Genomic DNA, 22,437 nt, shown 5'->3' on the forward strand with positions numbered 1-22,437 from the left:
GTCTTGATTGCTCCAGACCAGTCAATCTTGGAATTACTCCAATAAAGCACAATGCAAAGATCTCCATTTTCTCTCTCAAGATTTAGTTTCTTAGCTGCCTTTTCCTCTTGAGCTACTCAGGCATCTGCCGGCAGCAAAAAGGTAGTTGCTACTGTTACTGTGTACAGCTGTTACGTACTCAGGCTATTCTGAACACAATGACCACAAGAAGCTCCTCCAGTTAAGGATAAGAATCTGAAGTGCCTCTGAAAACACTTGTTTCAGGGATCAATGGCCTGGTTCCAGTTTAGGGCTCATACAAATACTTTCGGCCAACCTAAAACAAAAATCTACATCCTGAGCTTGTTTAATAGCACTTGGAAATTAGCTCTGAATATTTCTGAAAAACAATTTCAATAACCTACTAATATAACAGACCAATAGCCGCTTTCTTTGTGGAACATCACTCTGACCCCACTAGTTTTGACAAATTACAGGGGGTTATGGCTCTTCCAAGTCATTAATCCTAGTGTACTAGTTTGCTAATTTTAGTCTGAAGCCTGGGGTCCAATCTTATTTTGTTGTATCAGTTTCAGGCACCCATATGTGGAAGGTCAATTTTAAGTTTCCACCCATGTTCATTCTGATTGATACAGGCCCGTTTGGCAAAGCAAAGGCTACTAGTGGCTGGAATGGATACCTATGACAACCTAAAATCAACCACTTTTTCTTAGTTAACTTGTGGTTAGAGTGCTGAACTAGGACCGGGAAGACTCTAGTTCAAATCCCCATTCAGCCATGATACTTGCTGGGTGACTCTCGGCCAGTCATTGCTCTCTCTCTCAACATAATCTATTTCACAGGGATGTTGTGAGGAGAAACTTATCTACCCCACTCTGGGCTCCTTGGAGGAAGAGTGGAATATAAACGATAGTGGATTTTGTGGAACTTGAGGGCAGATCTATCAATGACTACTAGTCTGGTGGCTGTGGGCCACCTTCAGCCTCAGAGGCACAATGCCTCCCAGTACAAGTTGCTGGGGAGCAACAGTAGGAAAGAGGGCATGCCCTCACCTCTTTCCAGTGGACTCCCCAGAGGCATCTGTTGGGCCACTGCATGAAACAGGATGCTGGACTAGATGGGCCTTGGGCCTGAGCCAGCAGGGCTGTTCTTATCAGCTGAAGATGATAAGACACTTGTTTTCAGTTCTGAGGCAAGATGCACCAAGGAGTCTATATCCAAGAGAATAAAGCAGCATATCTTTGATAACTGCACACTGTCGAAAGCATAGCAACAATGCTACAAGATTTCCTAGACTTCCATGTACATTGGCTTTCTTGTTAAAACCCGAACAGCTTGCACTCCCATTGCACTTGTGAATGCTTATTGTGCATGATTTTTATCATGGCCACTGACCTCTGCATTCAACAAAAAATGTATATTAGTCTTTAAGACCCTGAACACCTTGGACACAAACTACTGTATCCTCTGTGCACAAAATCTGTAGAAACATTCACTTGTGGCATAGGGAGGTTATGTACGGATCTTTGAGATGTATCCAAAACCTTTTGTATCTAGATCTTTTTGCAGTAGCCAAGGTTAAGCTGGTAATAAGTGAGTTTCAACTAGAATACTTATTTTGCTTGCGGGCAAATCAGTATAATGCTGTTTATATATTGAATTTGCTTGCTTTTTTCAAGTATCTTCTTACTTTGAAATGCCTCCAAATGCAAAGCTAATACTAAATCAAAAAATGTCCCATTGTATTCAATGAAACTTTTGATCCCTTCAAATAACCCCATATTGAGCACATTCAGTAGTTTTTCCCATTTTGGTTACCCACAAACTATTTTCTTTTAATCTTATTCTTAATGACTGAAGAAAGCTTCATTCAAATTCTGTGTTCTTAACTTTCCTTCTCAGTGCCTTTTCCAGAGGTTTTTACTGATCTTTTGTATAAAGCTATGGAGTTATTACTGTTCCATTTAAAAAGGCTTAACAATCTCAACCACTAGCAGCGAACCATCTAATAGAATATTACTTCCTTAGTAGACTCATTTCAGATTCCAGAATTTTGCATGTCTCAACAACTCAAAATAATTATGGTTTTAAGATACCTGAACTTCAGGTAACATAAGCAAAGATCAAGTAAATTGTGATAAAGTAATTTCATCTTTGATGTACAATCTGATTGTACTAGAGCCAATGTATAGCCACTAAACGATAATGTGAACATGGACCCCACTGACTTCAGTAAAAGTTACCAAGCTGTGCTCTCTGCTTTCAGTGGGATTTTGACTGACCATGTGCTAAATTTTGCTTTTTCTTTAACTTGAAGCCTGTATAACTTACTTTCTTCCAATGTACCCATTTACTCAAATTACCATACCACTTCAAACTTCTGATAAAGTGGGCTCTAGCTTATGAACACTCATGCCAACAATAGATTTGTAACCAGTTTTATTACATAAAATTAAAAGTTCTGCAGAATTTACTTCTCACTGGTTTGCTCTGGCATGCTTCTAATGATATCAGAATCACCTGTTGAAAGAAAAAAAACATTTTAGCAAAGAGGTTGGCACAAACAAGTTATTCACATGCAGATGCTTAAATCTGCCAAATTAAAGAACTTGCTATACTACAGCAGTCATCCTTTTGCACATGTTTCCATACATTAGAGGACATTTTGAGGCTTCAAGTTCCCACATATTGTTTCAGATGTTAGGCTATATATACTGAGAAATAAAATCTGCAAATGTCACTTGCAGTTAAAACCAGAACTAGGGAGAAACACTAGCCCTGGGGACACACTGCATAGTGTTAATATAGCGAATGTCTAGCCTGCCCTGATCACAAGACTATCAGGACAGCGAGAAAATTCGCAGTGTTTTTGACATTCAAGTTAGAGTATAAACTTCCACTGTGTAAGAGTAGGAGAGTAATGCTTGAAAAAGGGTTGCCAGTTTTAAAAGTTCAATTTGTAACAGATTTACATGGCAAGCACATGAAATTCTTAATAGACATGGTGTTAAGGCTAATGTTGTATGCACAGCACCTAAGGCACTGAAACATCATCTACTTACATCCCAACTATATGATAATAAATGTGAGGGTAAGGATTGTTCCATCTGCGAGGATAAGCAGTGGTGTAAAGTGAATGGGAAGTGTATATTATAGAATGTGTGGAATGTGCAGTGTTTATATTGGGGAAACAGGAAAGCCACTAATGAAAAGATATAAAGAGCATTTGGAATGTGCAGCACAATAAAAACCAAACTAAACCGTGGGTGATGTACTTGAGAGGAAAACATCAAGGGGAGTAACACAAACATAAGTGTCAATACTGGCAGTTGAGGGGAATTTAATGATATGTAAGATTAAAGAAGCAATGTTTATACAGCAGTTGCAACCAAATATTAATGTAAAGGAAGAGAATAAAGCAGCCATGAGATATACTGGTCACTGAAAAGGTTTGCTTGTTTTCTTCTCCCCCCGCCCCCACCCTCATTTGTTTCTACTTTTGGTTTGGCTGCTGTATTTAAGGCTTGAAGTTTTACCAGCTGGTATGCTGAAAGGAGCACTGATGGTGTTTTATACCGAAATGTTTGCTTTGCTTACATGGCTTTAAGTTTGTAAGTTTATTTTAACATCCTGTTTTTATGCATTAAAGAGGTGGTTTGGTAGCTTTTGTGAAGTGTTGTCAGGTGCATTTCATCACCGTTATATCATTTTATCCCAACTGCAATAGCCTTAGTAGTATACAGTAGTTTCTGACTAGTGCTACTTCTGGGCAGCAAGATATGCTATTGATGAACTTGACATTTTAAAAATCCTTTGGAGGTGGGGGAAATTACATGCCAAGGCCCCCTGTAGATTTCCTAATCACCCAATTCCACAGAATTCTATAGACCTGACACTAGCTTCAGTGTTTCTGCTTTGAGAATCTCGTCTGACCAGGCTGTCCTTATTCTAGTTAACGTTTTTAAAATCAATATGGACTGTCTAAGAGATTTGAGACATGCACAATGAAAACCAACTGTCATATGGACACATCTGATCAGACTGCCATCAATCGTTACTGGCAAGTGAGTTATTTTAAAAAACACAGAATATTGATTAACTGCTGCCTAAAATTACATTTCCAGAAGTTACAGCGCCAATTCTAGAGTGCTGCATGAGCTCAGACTTCATTCTATAGATGATATAAAATGATGGTAAAAAGTAAAGTGTGCCATCAAGTCAATTTTGACTCTCGGTGCCCACAGAGCCCTATGATTTTCTCTGGCAGAATACAGGAGGGGTTTACCATTGCCATCTCCCTTGCAGTATGAGATGACGCCTTTCAGCATTTTCCTATATCGCTGCTGCCTCATAATAGTACCAGGGGGATTAGAACCATCAACCTTCTGCTTGTTAGTCAAGCATTTCCCTGCTGCGCCACAAGGTGTGTTATCAAAGCTAAACCACATTCAAGAACTGTACTATATTATTATTGCTGCAAAGAAACTGCATTCTGTATGGAAATGCTCAAGAACAAAATTCTGGAAGGCCACCTAGTGCAAGGACCAGGATAGAAAAAACAACTTCAGAATCTTAACCATATCCAAAGATTTTGTGGATTCAAATACAGCATACATACCTGGGTCAATGATGGCCAGTGTACATACTCTGTAGTACTTGCCACAAGCTGTACCCAATTCAATATTGTTGCCACTGTAGTGGTGCACACCAGTTTTGGCCAACATAGCATAGTACTCTATTTCTGATTTCCTGATGATTTAAACAGATGAAGAAATACATGCTTAAATTTATCAATTTTAATTTCTACTTGAAATTTAGCTTTGTGCATCAAAACTAAATAAATTTACTTGAACAGAAGACTCAATTTAAGATGACCCACTTAAAAACAGATATAGAAATTATACCTGTATTTACCCAAAAGGAAGAGTACTCTGAATTTAAGACAACCCTCTGATTTCTAACATCAAACTACTTGGAAAAAGCCTGGTCTTGGATCCAGATAACTACAGTATCTTCCTGCCACTTGGTGGAAGGGCCGTAAAGATTTATGCCTGCAATTTTTGAGACCGCAATCCTCTAATGTACACCTAAATTCTACCAGCCTAGATGAGAAGACAAGCAGTTATAAAGATTCTTATGGAAAACAACGTCTCTTTCACACAGGATAAATGAACTCTACCTTTGGTATGGAACACCTTTTCTGTTTTCTACATTTGTAACACACCAATGTAATTCTTCCACTAAATGACTGACGATCATGAAGTCCAATCATTCTTCTGCTGTATTTCTTGCTCAGAAACTTCGCTTGATTTTACTTCAAACTACTGCAGCACACATACCTTTTCTTTCCAGTCTTCGAGAATGTCACTAACTTGGCAAACTGCATGCTTGATTCCCAAAGCTGTGAGCAAGGGAAGTAGTGCCCAAGCTGTAAGCATCAAGTACAGCTTCCTCACAATATAGAATACAGGGCCAAAAAGAGATGGTGAACACTAGCTCTGAGCACTCAGGTGTGATGAGGGAACTCTCCCCCCCCCCCCCCGCTCACCTACAACACACTACTAGAGAATAAAATGGCATCTCCTGCCATATTGCATTCCCTGGTGCTTTGGACTGTGCCTTTGACAGTGAAGGGGGGACTTCTTTCATAAAATCTTTGAACCCTGCCAGGAAAGATCTAACATATTGAATCATGTATGATAATCACAAGAACCTTAGTGTAATTAATGATTAATTTCATTGGGTTTCTAATGAAACCTCAGCAAGAAAGAGGAGTCCTTCCATTAACTCAACCAGAATGAAGCATTCCCTGCACACTGGGAAGTGAGTTTGGAAAGAAAAAGTGTGACTTGTGAAGATCTTATGTACATCCCTATCATATTCTCCCAAGTAGTCTCCCAAGCAAGATGGAGGTGCTCATTGTGGGGGCTCAGAATCTGAGGGGTGAGTTAGATCTTCCTGTGCTGGATGGGGTTACACTCCCCCAGAAGGAGCAGGTGCGCAGCTTGGGAGTACTCCTGGACCCAGGCCTCACCCTGGTATCTCAGGTGGAGGCCATGGCCAGGAGTGCTTCTATCAGCTTCGGCTGATTCGACAGCTGCGCCCATTCCTTGAAGAGGATGACCTCAAAATAATGGTGCATCAGCTGGTAACCTCCCGGCTTGACTATTGCAATGCGCTCTACGTGGGGCTGCCTTTGTACGTAGTCTGGAAGCTTCAGTTAGTTCAGAATGTGGCAGCCAGGTTGGTCTCTGGGGCAACCCAGAGAGACCATATGATGCCTGTTTTGAACCAGTAAACACTGGCTGCCGATATCTTTCCAGGCAAAATACAAAATGCTGGTTATTACCTTTAAAGCCCTGAACAGCTTGGGTTAGATATATCTTAGAGAGTGCTTTCTTCTACATGATCCCCACCTCACGTTAAGGTCATCTGAGGAGGTGGTCTCCAGTTACCACCGGTTCATTTGGTGGCAACTCAGAGCCTTCTCTGTAGCTGCTCCCGGGCTGTGGAATGCACTCCCAGCAGCAATTCCAAATCTTAATTCCTTACTGACCTTCAAGGGAGCCCTTAAAACCCATCTGTTTGGCCTGGCCTTTCAGTTTTTTTTAAATTAGTTTTAATTGTTTTATGCTAACCTGGTTTTCAGGGTTTTAATTATTCTGATAGTTTAATTGTTTTTAAAGATGTTTTAATTGTTATAATATATTTCTTTTTTAATAGTTATTGGTTTTAATGGTTTCTGTTTTAATTGTAAACCAACCTGAGCAATTTCAGAAGGGCAGTATAAAAATCGAATGAATAAATAAATAAATAAATATTGGCTGGAATCATTGATAAACACTTTCACTAGGTCTGGGTTTGATTCCCAGAATTGCTGCCGAACCCTTGCCTTTGTATAATACATGCTACTGATCTTGCTACCAAGAATCTGTGATAGGGCAAAAAATTATGGCCTGTTTCTAACCTGGATTTGCCAAGACTATAAATTTGCTATACATCATTTGGAGCTACTCTATCAATCCATCAATTTACTTATATAATGAGAGGCAGGACAATATTAAAAGTATCATTCCAACAAGAAACTTAGGTATTTTAAATGTAATCAGCGAAGCATATCAATTATTTATAAAAAGCCTATTTCCAGTAGATGCATACATACCTCAGAGCAGGACAGTTGTTGGCTAGGATGACCAACTTGGCTTTGCCCTGCCGGATCATTTTCAGAGTCTGCTTGTATCCAAGTACATATTTGCCACTTTTCATAACCAGCTGAAGTCTAGAATTTATGGACTCAAGGGACTTTTTCTGTAAGAAAATGTGGAGATGTACTAACTTCCAAATTATTTCACCATTATCCAGTGCAGATATGATATGAAATGTAATCTTAGCCAAACCATTTGACATTCCTGTACTGGTCTCACTCAGCTTCTTGAAGCAGAGACCTCTCCTCTTTGCAAGACACTATGCACACAGCTACCCATGTGAGTTATCATTATGCTTATAAATCATCTTCTGCAAAGACAGAATAAAAGACTTATGACTCACCATACACCTAAGACCAAGGTTCCATGTTTGTCATTGACATAACATCTCTATTAAGCAGAATTATTAAAAAATTCTCCTTCTCAAATTGATAACTGAAGCCATGAGGTAGTCTATACATGGGTAGTATCTAAATAAAAACCACCTCTACCACCCCACAAAACAATCATTGCCAATCCTTATTAAAAGAAAGAGACCAATGCTCCCTTTAAGGTGTGTGCATGTGTACACGCTCACATGTTTTTTGATGTCCACTCAGTCAATTTTAGATCCCACTTAAGGCTGAATCAGGAAAGTCCTACACTGAATGTATGTGCACACACACTGCTTTGACACTATCATCAAAAACAAAACTCATTCTGCACACATGAAAAAAAGTAAAGAGAACGCTGAAAGAAACTTCTACATTTTTTAGCTTTAGCCAACAACTTTGGTATAAAAAAAGAAAGTCCTGCAAAGTGTCTGGTTCTATGGAATGACAAAATGGGTAACCTTTGCTAAAGCTGGATTTCCAACAATGCCTGGGGAGCCACTGTTTGGCTCTCCTGATCCTGCTAATCATCATCACCCCAGTCTTTACAGTGTGCAATAGAAGTTTCCAAGCACAGGCTGCCGCCTACTGAAACTTAGAAACTGATTAATAGAAAATTGAGGATAAACAGAGGAAAGGACTTTTTCACACAACCCTAGTTAGTCTATGAAATTCATCATGAAGGAATGTAGTGCTCGCCACAGGCTTAGATCATTTTGAAAAGGCATCAAACATGCACATAGAGAAGAAGTCTACCACTGGCTATTACCCACATGTGAAACCTCCACGTTCAGAGGCAGTATTTACATATAAAAAGCATTCTCAGCAGAATGAGTACCTACCAGATTAGAAGCAAAACAAGATCACTCCAAAATAAGGCAGCGGTTTCTACACATTCAGGAGAGTGATTTGCTATGCAGAAGTACTGCATTTGATGATTAAAGTAAACCCAAAAACCCTAGAGCCCAAGAGGATTGACTGAGCATGCTAGAAGGACAGAAAGCTTAACAGGGAAAGAGACTAGGAATTGCCCTGTTTGCACTCCTGCTTTGAATGTGATTATGGGCCACAGTGGGGAACAGGACGCTAGTCTAGACAGGCCTTGAGCCCGGTTCTTATTGTGCTGCAGGCCCCATTTATACCTCCGAATACCAGCCGGCAGCGTGAAGGATGACGGCAGGGAAGGACTACTGCCTCCCTGTCCTGCTCGTGGCCTCCTAAAGGGCAATCTGCTCCGCCACGGCGGGAAGCAGGGGCAGGTCTTCTGGCATCCTCGCCCCCACACCCCTGCCGCCTCTCCCTCCGCCTCGCTCCCCGTCTTGGCTCTCCCGCCACGTGAACAGCCTCTCCCGCCCAGCCGGGGCCAGCTCTGCCCGACTCAACCACCTACCGTCTTCTTGGCGGCCACCATCCTTGCGGCTCAGGTCCGGCCTACCGTTACCTGCCGGGGGTAAGAAGGGGGGAAAGAGTTAAAGCTGAGCCTCCTCACGGCCTCGCCCGACCATCCCGGCGTCGCGGGGCAGCTCCCCTCACCCAACCCCGGAGCCCCACTCACCAGAGAGGCGCCTCCAAGATGGCCGGGCAACGAGGAAAGGAAGGACCTCCCACCATGCAACGCGCCTAACTACGCGGCGGCGCCACCTATTCTCGCGAGATTACCCACTCTGCCCCCCGCCCCGCTTTCCTTACGGCACATGGTGATCGCACCTCAAAGAGGATACAAGCTCGATAAAACCATGACAGGACTTCTGGATTCCAATTGAACGTGGGTGCGGGCAATTTCTCAATAGGACACAGCGCCTGAGGGACTGGGGTAGTGTGACTCTCCGCAGCTGCGTTTGGTTCCTTTCCGAATATGGTGCCGTTCAAATGGGAACAGGAAGTGACGGCTGTCTCTAGAGTAGTTTTGATGCAAAATAATACATACAACAACATCTGATGCTTTTTGGATTGCCTTTCTTTGATATTTTAAGAAGGAATGAAAATGTGATAGAGGTTGTGGGCAGAAAACAAAAAGGAGCGTCATTTGACCATTCTGAGCATGCTCCAGTACTGAGCATGCTCAGATGCACAGGGAAAGGGCTGTGGATAAGAGAGAATGATGCTGCTACACCGGCCGAGCCTGACCAGCTGTCGTTGCTTTTTCTGACTTGGGTGGTTTCGTGTGCAAAAAGTGATTTTATTTCTTTTTAATTTTTTTAGATTCAAAGTATTTAAAATATTGTCTTGCCAGTGGCAATAGAATCCATTATTCCTGTTTATCAGGGTCTGGGAACCAGGGAGTGGCTGTGGCTTCCAGCGCTGCAATATCGCCCAGTTGATTTTATAGGTTAGAAATGGGGCTGAGGCTGATTTGGGTTTGCAGACAAAAAAAGTCCTCCCTGCAAAACACCCCTCGAGTTGCAGCAGTCTAATTCAGGGTTTCTTAACCTTGGGCCCCCAGATGTTGTTGGACTACAACTCCCATCATCCCCAGACATGGCCTTTGTGGCTGAGGATGATGGGAGTTGTAGTCCAACAACATCTGGGGACCCAAGGTTAAGAAACCCTGGTCTAATTCATTTGCCCCTTCAGACTCTCCCAGTCCAAATCCAGTGCTCAGTTGACTGCAGAAGCCTTTGGCTCCATTGACGTCTGTGCAGCCTCATAATAGCACTTAGCAATAGCAATAGCACTTACATTTATATACCGCTTTATAGCCGGAGCTCTCTAAGCGGTTTACAATGATTTAGCATCTTGCCCCCAACATTCTGGGTACTCATTTTACCGACCTCGGAAGGATGGAAGGCTGAGTAAACCTTGAGCCCCTGGTCAGGATCAAACTTGTAACCTTCTGGTTACAGGGCGGCAGTTTTACCACTGCGCCACCAGGGGCTCTTTTGGATGCTTTTTGGATAATAGTGAATAATAAGTAGATAAATTATATGGCCCATTAAAGCCTTACTTCTTCTATCTACAAATAAGGTTTGCAATGCTTTGTTTACAAAATTCTCGCATATCGGAGCAAATCCCAAATAGGAACATAGGAAGCTGCCATATACTGAGTCAGACCATTGGTCCATCTAGCTCAGTATTGTCTTCACAGACTGACAACATGTGCAGAGCTTTTTGATTATGGGAAAGAGAAATGCCGTACAGTCAATGGGTGCAGAGTGCCTTTCTTTTGTAAAGATAGTTCTTAGATGGCAAGCATATCCCGCCCAAGTTATTTGGCTATTTGTTTATATATATATTCTTTGTTTTTGTTTAAAATGTATATTTTATATTTATTTAAATATATATTTAGTTGTGTATATATAAAAATTAAAATAACTATTAATTTAAAACTGGTCATACCTCACCCCACCCCCCAAAAAAACCCAGCAAAAGGAAATGGCACAAGGTAAAATCAAACAGAATAGACACAACAAAATAAATAGGCCATTAATCATTTCCAAAGGCTAATGTGCCAATCTAGCCTGAAGATGAAGGGAATTCCAGAATTTATCACCTAAAAGGCTGTATAAAGGTAAAGTGTGCCGTCAAGTCGATTTCGACTCCTGGCACCAACAGAGCCCTGTGGTTTTCTTTGGTAGAATACAGGAGGGGTTTACCATTGCCTCCTACCATGCAGTATGAGATAATGCCTTTCAGCATCTTCCTGTATCGCTGCTGCCCGATATAGGTGTTTCCCATAGTCTGGGAAACATACCAGCGGGGATTCGAACGGGCAACCTTCTGCTTATTAGTCAAGCATTTCCCTGCTGTCAATTGAGTTGCTGCTACCTTTTTACAGAAACAATTCCCATTTTATCTCCTGAAGAGGGAGCTATTTTCAAGATTGTAAAAATCTAATACCAATTTGTTACCTGGGCCTTTCCCAGACAGCAGGCTTTACCTGGAGTTAAACGGGGTTAAATGCTACGAGTTATGGGACATATAGGACATTTCAAATTTACCCCAAACCGTGTATGGAGTGCTCCCCAATAGCTCACAGGGACTTTGGCATAAATCTGGATGATATGTGAACACACACCTGCCCTTCCATGTATTTCTGTTACTTGTGAGGAAAGCCTTAAGTGGCTTGTGTTCCAAGATAAGCTGTTCCCAAACTCCTAATACAGAATGTGGGCATTTTTGTTTGTTTCCTCTCTGAATTAAAACTGGAGGCACATTTAACTCTTACGCCCAGAAAGGTTTATTTTAAGATCAGGTATTACCCACTGAGAGGAGCCCATTCCATGTGCTTCTGCATGAGCTGGGGTCTGTGGCGTTTGAGTTAAGACTAGGATGTCTTTATGTTTGTTTTTAATTTGTTTTCGTCTTGGAAGTTGCTTAGGATTGTATAAATTTATCTGTATCTCTGCTGCCACCAATGATATGATGACACCTCTGGAACTCTTCTGGGTTTTTTTAGCCTGATAACATAGCTTTGCAGACATGAGGAGGTTTTTTTGACAGATGTCACTCAGGCATATGTATTATAAAACAAAACAAAGAAGAGTAAATGTTTAAGTTGATACATGAGTTTTGTTTGCTTTTAACTACGGTCTAGTAGGGTTGAAATCTTGCTTGGTTACAAAGTTGTTTTATTTTCTAACTGAATGTTGTTACATAATACAACATACATAAAGCTTTGTAGATCTGAACCCAGTTCCCTCCCAGAACTGTACATCACCTAGTCTTTATTTCAGACTGTCCTATTTCCTTATAAACCAGTCCTTTATTTCAGATTGTCTTGTATTTTGAGACTCCAAACAGCTCCTCCTTGGGACTGCCCCTCACCAGACCCAAATTCCCACACTAACTGAACTTTTGTCACATCTTGATTTAAAGTTTTAAATTATTTTAATTGTAAACCACCCAGAGACGCAAATTTTGAGTAGTATAGAAATATTTTAGACATAAAATAAATATACTGCCTCTTATGATTGACAGCTCCATAGTGTTCCAAGCCGATTTCCATAAAAGTAGTTCTGCACCATTTCCTCACAGTATCACATACTGATGAAGCTGGTGCGATGCAATGATTAGGAAGAGACTAAGCTACCAATCAGGTAGTCCCTGGTTTAAATCTTGCCTCTGCTATGAATTCCTTCTCGGCCTCAGTTCTACCTTCTACAATATGGGGAAATGAACATAGGAAGCTGCCTTTGACAGAGGCAGAGTCCATGCTAGGGATCATTAGGAAGGGGACTGAAAATAAAAGTGCTAATATTATGATAACCTTATGCAAATGTATGGTGCAACCATATTTGGATTACTGTGTACAGTTCTGATCACCGTATCTTAAGAAGGACATTATAAAACTAGAAAAGGTGCAAAAGAAGGCAACCAAGATGATCAAGGGCCTAAAACACCTTCCCTATGAGACAAGGGTACAGCAACTGGGGCTTTTTAGTTTGGAAAAGAGGTGACTATGGGGAGGCATAGTAGAGGTGTATAAAATTATGCATGGAGTAGATAGAGTGGACAGAGATTAATTTTTCTCCCTCTCTAGAACCAAGGTCATCCCATGGAACTGTGGAAGAAACAAAACTTCACTCTAATTGATTACCTTCAATCAGACTTTATTTTAGTACTTAGAAAATCACAGTTTAGTTGAACCGGGCCAAGTGCCAACAGCTGCCAAGCAGTTATTAGGCTCAAGGCCAAGATCAGAGTTCTCCAAGCATATTTATACAAGTCAGATTCTAGCAATACATGCAAGCAGCTACTGACACACTGCACATGTCTGACAAGCAATGAGAACTTTCATTGTTCCTGCAATTGTTACAATGACCAGCTTAGCTTTAGCTTCTACTGAGCACTATGTGCTTTCTCTTTCAGAGTCTAGCTGAGACTTTTACTCATGCTAGCAAAATGTACCTTTTCCACTAACATTCCAGTCTTCAACTCCATCGTCTGGCTCCATTTCATTTACTTTCCAATACATTTTTACAAAGATGGGCCTGGCGGGTGTGGGGGGTCAACTTCTTCTACAATTCATCCTTTTGTGCTTTTCAGCACAACCTCCCCCATATTGCTGCTAACCCATGTCTGTTTGCATCTTATCACAAATCTCTTCAATCACATCCCTGTATTCTTCCTCTTTCATTCTTTGCACAGCAAGGTATACAGGGGTTAAATTATTTGCTGGCTGTTCTGGCTGTTCTCTGCACAATCCTGGGCAGGAACAGTTCTTTAAAAGGCAAAATATTAGTTGCAATAAAACTATCAGGCATATATATAATCAGAAAAGCAAAATAAAGAAATCTTATCCCAAGATTTTCTAACCAAGTCCAGACATTTCTTGTTTCAGTTTGGTGCATTTTTGCTGCTTCATCTTGTATCTTTTTTGCATGATCAAAAATTGATTGTAATAATTTGGTATATAAATACAACATTCTTTCCCAATCAAAGCACAGGCCCCACCTTTACTGGCTAAAACATAATCTAATGCCAACCGTTTTTGTAAGGCCATGGTTCTCATAGCAACCACCTTCGTTGATACCTTTTCCAAAGCACCAGCAGTTTCATTAACCACTTTCCCCAGGATACCAGCTAATAAATGGACTTATTTAATGGTGCGAGCTACCCCATATGAAGGAAGGATAATGGAGCCGACCCTGTCAGACTCTGAAATAGCACACACACTTCTTATCTTATTATTATTATTACATTTATATCCCACTGTTCCTCCAAGGAGCCCAGAGCGGTGTACTACATACTTAAGTTTCTCTTTCACAACAACCCTGTGAAGTAGGCTAGGCTGAGAGAGAAGTGACTGGCCCAGAGTCACCCAGCTAGTATTATGGCTGAATGGGGATTTGAACTCGGGTCTCCCCGGTCCTAGACCAGCACTCTAACCACTACACCACGCTGGCTCTCTTACCTTATCTATCTTACCTTCATGTAGAGTATTTATATATCTTATGGCAGGGGCTATATATCTTAGATAACTCCCTGACCAGCTAGTAGGTAGCCAGACATAAGCCCAGTCCTTGCACATGTAATAAATTCCCTGGAATGTTGGGCGGGGGTCATTACATGATTCATTGTTCATATATAGGGTCACATTATTGACAGTCACTTCATGAGTGCAGTTCAGGGTATAATTACATGTGCTTCTGCCCATGGGAAGAGCTCCATTGCCTTCTAGGCCTATCAGGCCTTGGCTGGTTTGGCCAATTTAATATAAATCCTCTCCCTTTTAATGGTTGCATTGTTACTTAGGCTCTGTGATGTAGAGGTTAGATTTACATCCCAACCCCAATTCTGGCATTGTGCACCTGTGTTGACTGTGAAGCTGCCTGCTTTCTAGGAAGCACAATAGTCATCCCAACTCCAAGGCACTGGGGCCATAGAAACTCCACCATCTGAATGGTGAGGGGCATGAGTACAGATCCAACTATCTTTTATTTTTCATTTTAGCAAACTGCTGAGAAAGCTGGACAAAGGAGTTGTAGCCTTGGGCGGGCCATGCGCTTGCTAAAACCAACATCATTAACCCAGCTATAGTGACGGATGCTCCAATTGCTCCAACAAATTAAGGGTTTTGGTGCAGCAATCAGTGGGGCAGTCCCACCTGTGGGGATCATGGTCTTTAGAGGGAGCTAACTAGTATCTACTGCTCTTTTCTGGAAACCTCCCCAATGGGCTGCAGTAAAGTAATCTCTCTGATTACAATATACCACTGCAGAGGCGCTCTTACCCCTGGACCTTGGGGTCCCGATCCATGGCATCCAAGGTCCAGGGGGCCTCCACATGACTGGGGGGGGCCTCCTTCCACCACCCTGCGCCCGCCCTGCCATGAGGCCCTGCAGTGCCGAAACTACCACTTTTCTGTAATTTTAGCCACCATGTGCGGGGATGGGTGGTGAGCCAAGAAGGCCTCATGTGATATCATGGGCTTGCGACTCTATATTCCAACTGCACAGGCGCAATGAAGCGCCTCGCAGTTATCAAGGGCGGCTGGGCCGGATGGACAGCCCAGCGGCCGTTCCACCCACCACCACCACCACCAGGGGTGGGGGGAGGCCTGCTCAACTCACCCCCCTCCCCCCGCCGTGCACATGGCAGCTAAAATTACAGAAAAGCGGCGGTTCGGTGTGGCCGGGCCTCACAGTGGGAGGGGTTCTTGGCAGGGGCAGTTGGGGTGCCAAAATTACCACTATACCAGCCTTGGTATGTATGAGGGAATTTCAGATCCTCATGCTACTTACACATGGGCAAAAGGGTTACGAGTCACTGTGAATATTGAATGACCTCAGAACGTTGGCCACTGCCAGCTGCTCTTGGAAGCAATCTATGTTGCTTGTGTGCCAAACTGGCATGCAGAAAAGTTCTAGTTGTGGCAAATCCTCTTCGCACGTCGGGGCAATCCTCTTAATGCAAAGGAGCAATCATAGCACTAATTACTCCTCTGGTGGATAGTCCACGATGGCAGCTGGTGGGAATTCTTCACGCAGGGGAAAGACCCTGGCTCTCCACTTTGCGCAAAATCCCTAACCCGCCCAACCTAGCCTTGTAAGGGAGAGGTTACAAGCACATCACCTTAACTTTCCCTCCCCAGTTAGATGCAGGGAAGGCTCTCTCTTCACTGCTTGCTTTCAGGAGCAGCTGGGACTCTCTTGCAATGGGATATGTGTGTATCCAATTTCGGCGACCCTGACATTTTACAGCAGTATTTGTTATTAGCAAACTTGACAGGGTCCTGTCCATCTGGGGCTAAGGCATTCTTTCATCAGAAAACTTTTTACCAATACCCACTCTCCAGGCTTCAGACTATGACAAGGTATACTGGGTTCCTTCTGCTGCCTCTCTTTTACCTGTGAGGAAAAAGACTTCACAACTTTCATTAGACCCTTACAGTAGTTAAGCAAGACATCATCCAAAAGGGCCAGAGGCTGTAAGTCTCTGTAAGTCTCCAGGAGTTGAGATGGGACTCTCATAGGGCATCCAGTTATGATCTTGTGTGGGCCAAGTCCAGTTTTTCTACTTGCACGGGAACTCATACTCATAAGGGCCAGGGCCAGGGCATCCAGCCATTTGAGTCCAGTTTGTGCATATATTTTAGTAATTTTATTTTTCAAAATGGTGTGGTGTCTTTCCATGATACCTGCAGACTCTGGGGTGATAGGCACAATGTAGATTATGACATGCACCCCGTGCCCAACACACTTGGGATGTATTCTTTTAAAAGGCATTTGGCCACTGTTCTGGTTCTTGCCTTCCTGCACATGTAGGCTTCAGTCCATTTTGAGAAAGAACACACGACCACAAGCAGAAATTTTGAACCTTGCACATTTGGGTAACTGAATAAAGTCCATTTGTAAGTTTACAAAATGTCCCCAAAGTGGGGGATGTCTGGCAATTTTCTCTGCCTTGCCTGCATTATGTTGTTGACAAATCACACAACTGGCACACACCTGCTGTGTGTCATAGCCAAGAAACCTGGGGCAAACCAACCTTGTGAAACCTGGGTGACCATTCCTCCTTTGCCCAAGTGAGCCATGCCATGGTTCACTATAGCAAGCCAGGGTAACAAACAAGTGGGTGCAATCAGGCGGCCGTCTTGATTGACCCAAAGATGGTCTAAATGCTGAGCACATCCTGCAGCCTCCCAAGAGGCTTTCTTCTCTGTGCTAGCAGCATCCTGCAAGGATGCCAGCTCCACAGTGAGCACAGGCGGTTCAGGGCACAAAACGTACAAACCAACAGCAGTCAAGAGGGAAGCCTGTGCAGCAGTCTTGGCTGTCGGGTCTGCCAAAGCATTTCCCTTTTCCACATCACTCTCCTGGCTCTGATGAGCCACACACTTTACAAGAGCAACCTGATAAGGTAAAAGGACAGAAGCCAATAGGGCAGCCATAAATGCACCATTTTGAACTGGAGGTTAAAAAACCCCTCTGCTTACAGATAATTTCAAAAATCATGAACACAGCCAAAAGCATAGTGAGGATCAGTATAGATGGTGGCTGAACGGTACTTCATAAGCATGTATTCATGGGTCAAAGCCACTAATTCAGCTCTTTGGACAGACATGTTTGATGGCAAAGGGGCACTTTCTAGGACAGTGTACTGGGTACATACAGCATAGCTGGCGATAACTGAAATGTTTTCATTTCTCATGGAGGATCCAGTCTGGGTTTTGTAATGGAGTATCACGTAGATCTAGGCATGGTGTCAGCAAAACGGCTGTAGTTTCTAGACTATGTAGTTTCATAGTTTCTATGACTATGATGGTCTTCTGCTTCTAAATGCGCTGTCACAGGTAACACAATATAGCTAGATTCAAGACAGGACAAGGTACAACAGACGCACGTGAAGAGGACAGCAAGAGTAACTAATATTTAGTAAGACGACTGGCAGATAGATGTTGCATAATATCAGAGAGTAATAAAGCAGCAAATGAATGAGGGATAGAAATAGTCAAAGGATTTCCTAAAATCATACGGGCAAAGGCCTCCACTGCCTGACCGGCCACTGCCACTGCCACTAGGCATAGTGGTAGACCTGCTGCCACTGGGTCAAGAGCTATACTATAATAGGCCACTGGCCTATGATGATCCCCATGCAGTTGAGTGAGAAGAGATTGACAACAGCCTTGAGCTTTGTGGCAATAAAGTGTAAAAGGTTTAGTGTAGTCAGGTAAGCCCAGAGCAGGTGCACTTATCAAAGCTCTTTTTTAGGGCCACAAAAGAGGCCTTGGCTTCCTCTGTTGGCACTAGCAGGCCTGCTCAACTTAGGCCCCCCATCTGTTTTTGGACGACAACTCCCATAAGCCCCAGCCCCAGTGGCCAATAGCCAGGGATGATGGGAGTTGTAGGACAATATCTGCAAGAGGGCCAAAGTTGAGCAGGCCTGCGAGAGTCTCCTGAACGTTATTGTGAGTATAGACTTGCAATGGTTTTGTGAAGTGAGCATGATCCGGGATCCATTGTCGTATATAGCCTATCATTCTTAAGAAAGTACACATTTTAGAGGCAGTATTTGGAAAAGGAACAGAATAGCTTGAACCTCCTGTGGGGTAAGATGACAGTGCCCTGCAGTTAAATAGTGACCTAAATACAAAACCTTCTGCTGACAGGGTTATAGTTTTTCCCATGAGGCTTTGTGTCCCTTGCATGCCAAGGCCTGCAAAAGAGTTAGAGTGTCAGCCAAGGAGGCTTCAAATGAAGGCGAGGCCAAAAGGAGGTCATCAGAATACTGTACTAAAACAGACCCTTCCTCAAAACGGAGATCATCAGGATCTTCCTACAAGGCTTATGAAAACAAGCTTGCACTTTCAGTATATTCCTGTGACAATGAGGACCAATTAAAACCTCTATTTTTGTAGATAAAGCCAAATAAATATTGGGAATCAATGTGCACCGGAATAGAGAAATAAGCAGACGATAAATCTGCCACCCTAAAATAGGTAGCAGATGGAGGAATGCAGGACAGAATGGTGTCTGGGTTAGGAACAAAGGAAAAAATGGAATTTGAATTGCTTTAACAGCTCTTAGATCTTGTCTAAAGTGCTAGGTGTTTTTACCTGACTTCTTAACTGGGTATATTGGGGGATTACAGGGCCCTTTTGCATCTACTATGACTCCTTGCTACAAAAGAGAGGAAATCACTAGGGCGATCCCTTGTTCGGCTTTTTTGCTTAAAGCATATTGAGCTTTTCAAGGTAGGGCTTTTGTGGGGTCAACATTGATTCTTATTGGGGCTGCTGTCCAAATACGTCCAACTCCATTAGCATGGGAAACCCATAAAGACTTTGGCACTTGTTCCAGCGTTGACTAAATCTGGGTTCTGGGAGACATGCCCTTCTTCTGAGTCTGTTAGGTTTAAAGGCAATAAGGGGCAGGCCCCAGAAAACACTTGTAAAGCTTGAAAGGCATTGTGTTCTGGAAAATCTAAAAAACAAAAACAAAACCCATCTGGTGAACAGTAGATGGCGCAATTCCATTTGCATGGAAGATCTCAACCCGGCAAATTTACAGTACCAGTAGGGCTGATAAGGAAGGCCTGTCGGTCAGATAATGGGCTGATAATAACAGATAAAGGGTGTGTGACGGTGGGGGATAGGTTTGTTGGCTATTCCTATTGCATTTACACTAACTCCAGATCTTGGACATTGCTGTCTTGCTTCGGCAGTCAAAGCAGACCGAACAGCCGCGGCATCTAAGTGACACTTGACATTTTTTCCATTTACTTGACATCCAACAAAAGGGTCTTTAGGTTCTGTAAAAAGCTAAGCTGCATGAGTGATGTGGCATTTGCTGCTGTTTCTATTTCATTATGAGACAGACTATAGGTGATTTTCAAAAGCTTTTCCCAAATCTGGCTCCCCTTTGTCCCGGAGAGGCAGGTGGAGGGGGTGGGAAGTAGCCATTAGGACATTCTCGTTTCCAGTGGCCTGTTTGACCACATTGGAAGCACTCCCCTACGGGCTGACGGGCAGTTTCTTGGTGGTAGGTGTCTTGGTTCATGCCTCCTCTTCCCTGTCTTCCACTGTTTCTTTGCCAACCCCCTCTGCTTTGGTTACCCTGCATAGAATTTATCCATGATGCCATGAGCTTTGTCTCAAGTTGTTCTTTTCTCTCTCTCTCTCGAGTGTTTTGACAATGTCTGGCAGTAGCCACTACTTCCATTAGAGATTTTGTTTGCCAGCTGATGCAGATTGTTTTAAGTTGCTGTTGAACTCGAGGCAAGAGCCCATTTACGAAGCATGATGCAATTGATTCAACTGCCTGATTTTCTGGATTTGCTATTCCTGAGTGCAGTTTAAAGCTTTCTTTTAAACGTTGCATATAATCAGCTACAGGCTCTCCTTTTCTTTGTCTACAACTATTAATTTTTGCCCAATCTGCCCGAGGTGGGCACACTATTGGTACAGCAGCTAAAAGGTTTGCACACAATAGGGTTAACTCATGCCCTGTTCCTGGGTCAGCTGCAGGCCAACGTGATTGCGTATACAGGTGCTGTCTGGTTTCAGCAGTTGTTATTAAACGTAGGAGCTTATTTAAGTCTTGCCAAGTTGGTCTATAGCATTGAATTATTACTTCTAGTTGCTCCTTGAATTTTTCTGATTGCTCCCTAATATCAGGGAAATCTCTGATAAGATTTCTAAGGTCTCCCAGGGTCCATGGGGCATGTGCACTTATGAGCTTGCCTTGAGGATTAGAGAGTTCACACAATGGAAGTTAAAGGAAGTCCGAATCTGAGTGGAACTCATTCTTTCTTCGTTCCATTGCTGCTTGCTCCCTCTGTGCCCTGGTCTGAATGGGGGAATGGGTGTTTACCAGGTGCCCCAAGGGACTAGTACCTGAATTCTGGTAGGCTGCTGGTGGTTCTGTTGGATTCCCATTCGTTGTGTCTGTAGGACTGTTTCCAATGGTAGGTGTTAGGTGGACCCGGGGACATACGACCTGTTGTGATGGTGATGACAGTCCAGTTGCCAGTGCTACTCCCACTGCTGCTGGTGGTGGTTCTGCCGGAGTAGGTGGAAAGCCTGAAAAGGAATATATCACATCTTCCTGAGAAGAGGTTGTTTGAAAATTCATTAGTTGCGGATACGAACACGTAGGAGGTGGGGCAGTAGGTACCGGCATCTGACTTTTGTCTGTTAAGGTTTTAACTTGATGTTGCAATTTATCCAGGGAGTCCCTTAGACTCCTCACTTGAGATTCGTGGATTCTTCTAAAAACTTCATCATACCAGCTGAAGAAGGCTTGCCATTCAGGCTGGCTAATTTTAGAGCCTAGGCTTTCCAAAGCCCCTCTTAAATGTAATATTTGATTTTTATCAAAACTCCCTTCCAAAGGAAATTGTAGTGCATTCCATTTCCCCAGGAATTTTACAGTATCCTTCCCGAAATGCATGTACATGTAGTTTGCTGGTGTCCCAGCCCTTGGCAGAGCGTCACCCTTAGACTGCCCACTCCCCATTTCCCAGTCCCACTGAGAACTTATATACCTATTTCTCAGTCCCACTGAGAAGTTACTTACCTAGTCTGATTCTGAAGGATTTGTTCAAATGGGATGGAGTGTCTCAGTCCAGGTGCATCCTTCACAAAGGAGGGCCAAGGCAAGCCCCACCAGGGATTTCAAAAGGTCCCCTTACCTAATTGTGCTAGCTTGTGGGGGTTGCTTTCAGTCCATCTCTGCTTCGGGTGCCCCTAGATCAAGTGCATTCACCATGGATGAGCCCCCAAACTGTGGAAGAAACAAAGCTTCACTCTTTAATTGATTACCTTCAATCAGACTTTATTTTAGTACTTAGAAAATCACAGTTTAGCTGAACCGGGCCAAGTGCCAACAGCTGCCAAGCAGTTATTAGGCTCAAGGCCAAGATCAGAGTTCTCCAAGCATATTTATACAAGTCAGATTCTAGCAATACATGCAAGCAGCTACTGACACACTGCACATGTCCGACAAGCAATGAGAACTTTCATTGTTCCTACAATTGTTACAATGACCAGCTTAGCTTTAGCTTCTACTGAGCACAATATGCTTCTGTTTCACAGCCTTGCAAGTTAGATACATTTCTACTGCAACTTTATCTTTTTTCCACAGCCTAGCTGAGACTTTCACTCATGCTAGCAAAATGTACCTTTTCCACTAACATTCCAGTCTTCAGCTCTGTCATCTGGCTCCATTGCATTTACTTTCCCATACACATTTACAGAGATGGGCCTGGTGGGGTCTAATTCTGAAGGCTGGGAAATGTAGGACCAACAAAAGGAAGTACTTTTTCACACAGTGCATAATTAATCTATGAAATTCTCTGCTATGGGATGTGGTGATGGCCAATAGCTTGGATGGCTTTACAAAGGGCTTAGACAAATTCATGGGGAAAGGTCTCTCAGCTAGTCTGGTGGCTATATGCCACCTCCAGTCTCAGAGGCAAGA

General features: G+C 42.9%; 2 protein-coding genes and 1 non-coding gene across 3 annotated transcripts; all 3 read right to left on the bottom strand.

Annotated features, from left to right (window-relative positions):
* Positions 1 to 2,422: 2,422 nt before the first annotated feature.
* On the bottom strand, positions 2,423 to 9,238 carry RPL30 (ribosomal protein L30). The gene is made up of 5 exons (XM_053247720.1): positions 9,132 to 9,238; positions 8,967 to 9,017; positions 7,163 to 7,308; positions 4,619 to 4,749; positions 2,423 to 2,520 (listed from the first exon to the last, which is right to left on the bottom strand). The coding sequence occupies exons 2-5, from the start codon at positions 8,985 to 8,987 to the stop codon at positions 2,471 to 2,473; spliced, it is 348 nt and encodes a 115-aa protein (XP_053103695.1). The 5' UTR covers positions 8,988 to 9,017; positions 9,132 to 9,238; the 3' UTR covers positions 2,423 to 2,470.
* On the bottom strand, positions 2,733 to 2,864 carry LOC128325460 (small nucleolar RNA SNORA72). The gene has a single exon (XR_008307458.1). It is a non-coding gene; the product is annotated as a small nucleolar RNA SNORA72 (small nucleolar RNA).
* A 3,870-nt stretch (positions 9,239 to 13,108) lies between the features above and the next one.
* LOC128324404 (uncharacterized) lies at positions 13,109 to 21,953 on the bottom strand. Its single transcript, XM_053248934.1, has 2 exons — positions 20,853 to 21,953; positions 13,109 to 16,365 (listed from the first exon to the last, which is right to left on the bottom strand). Exons 1-2 carry the CDS (start codon positions 21,472 to 21,474, stop codon positions 16,322 to 16,324), a joined length of 666 nt encoding a protein of 221 aa, XP_053104909.1. The 5' UTR covers positions 21,475 to 21,953; the 3' UTR covers positions 13,109 to 16,321.
* Positions 21,954 to 22,437: the final 484 nt, after the last annotated feature.

This window comes from Hemicordylus capensis, chromosome 4 (genome assembly GCF_027244095.1).
Source record: "Hemicordylus capensis ecotype Gifberg chromosome 4, rHemCap1.1.pri, whole genome shotgun sequence".
NCBI lineage: Eukaryota > Metazoa > Chordata > Lepidosauria > Squamata > Cordylidae > Hemicordylus > Hemicordylus capensis.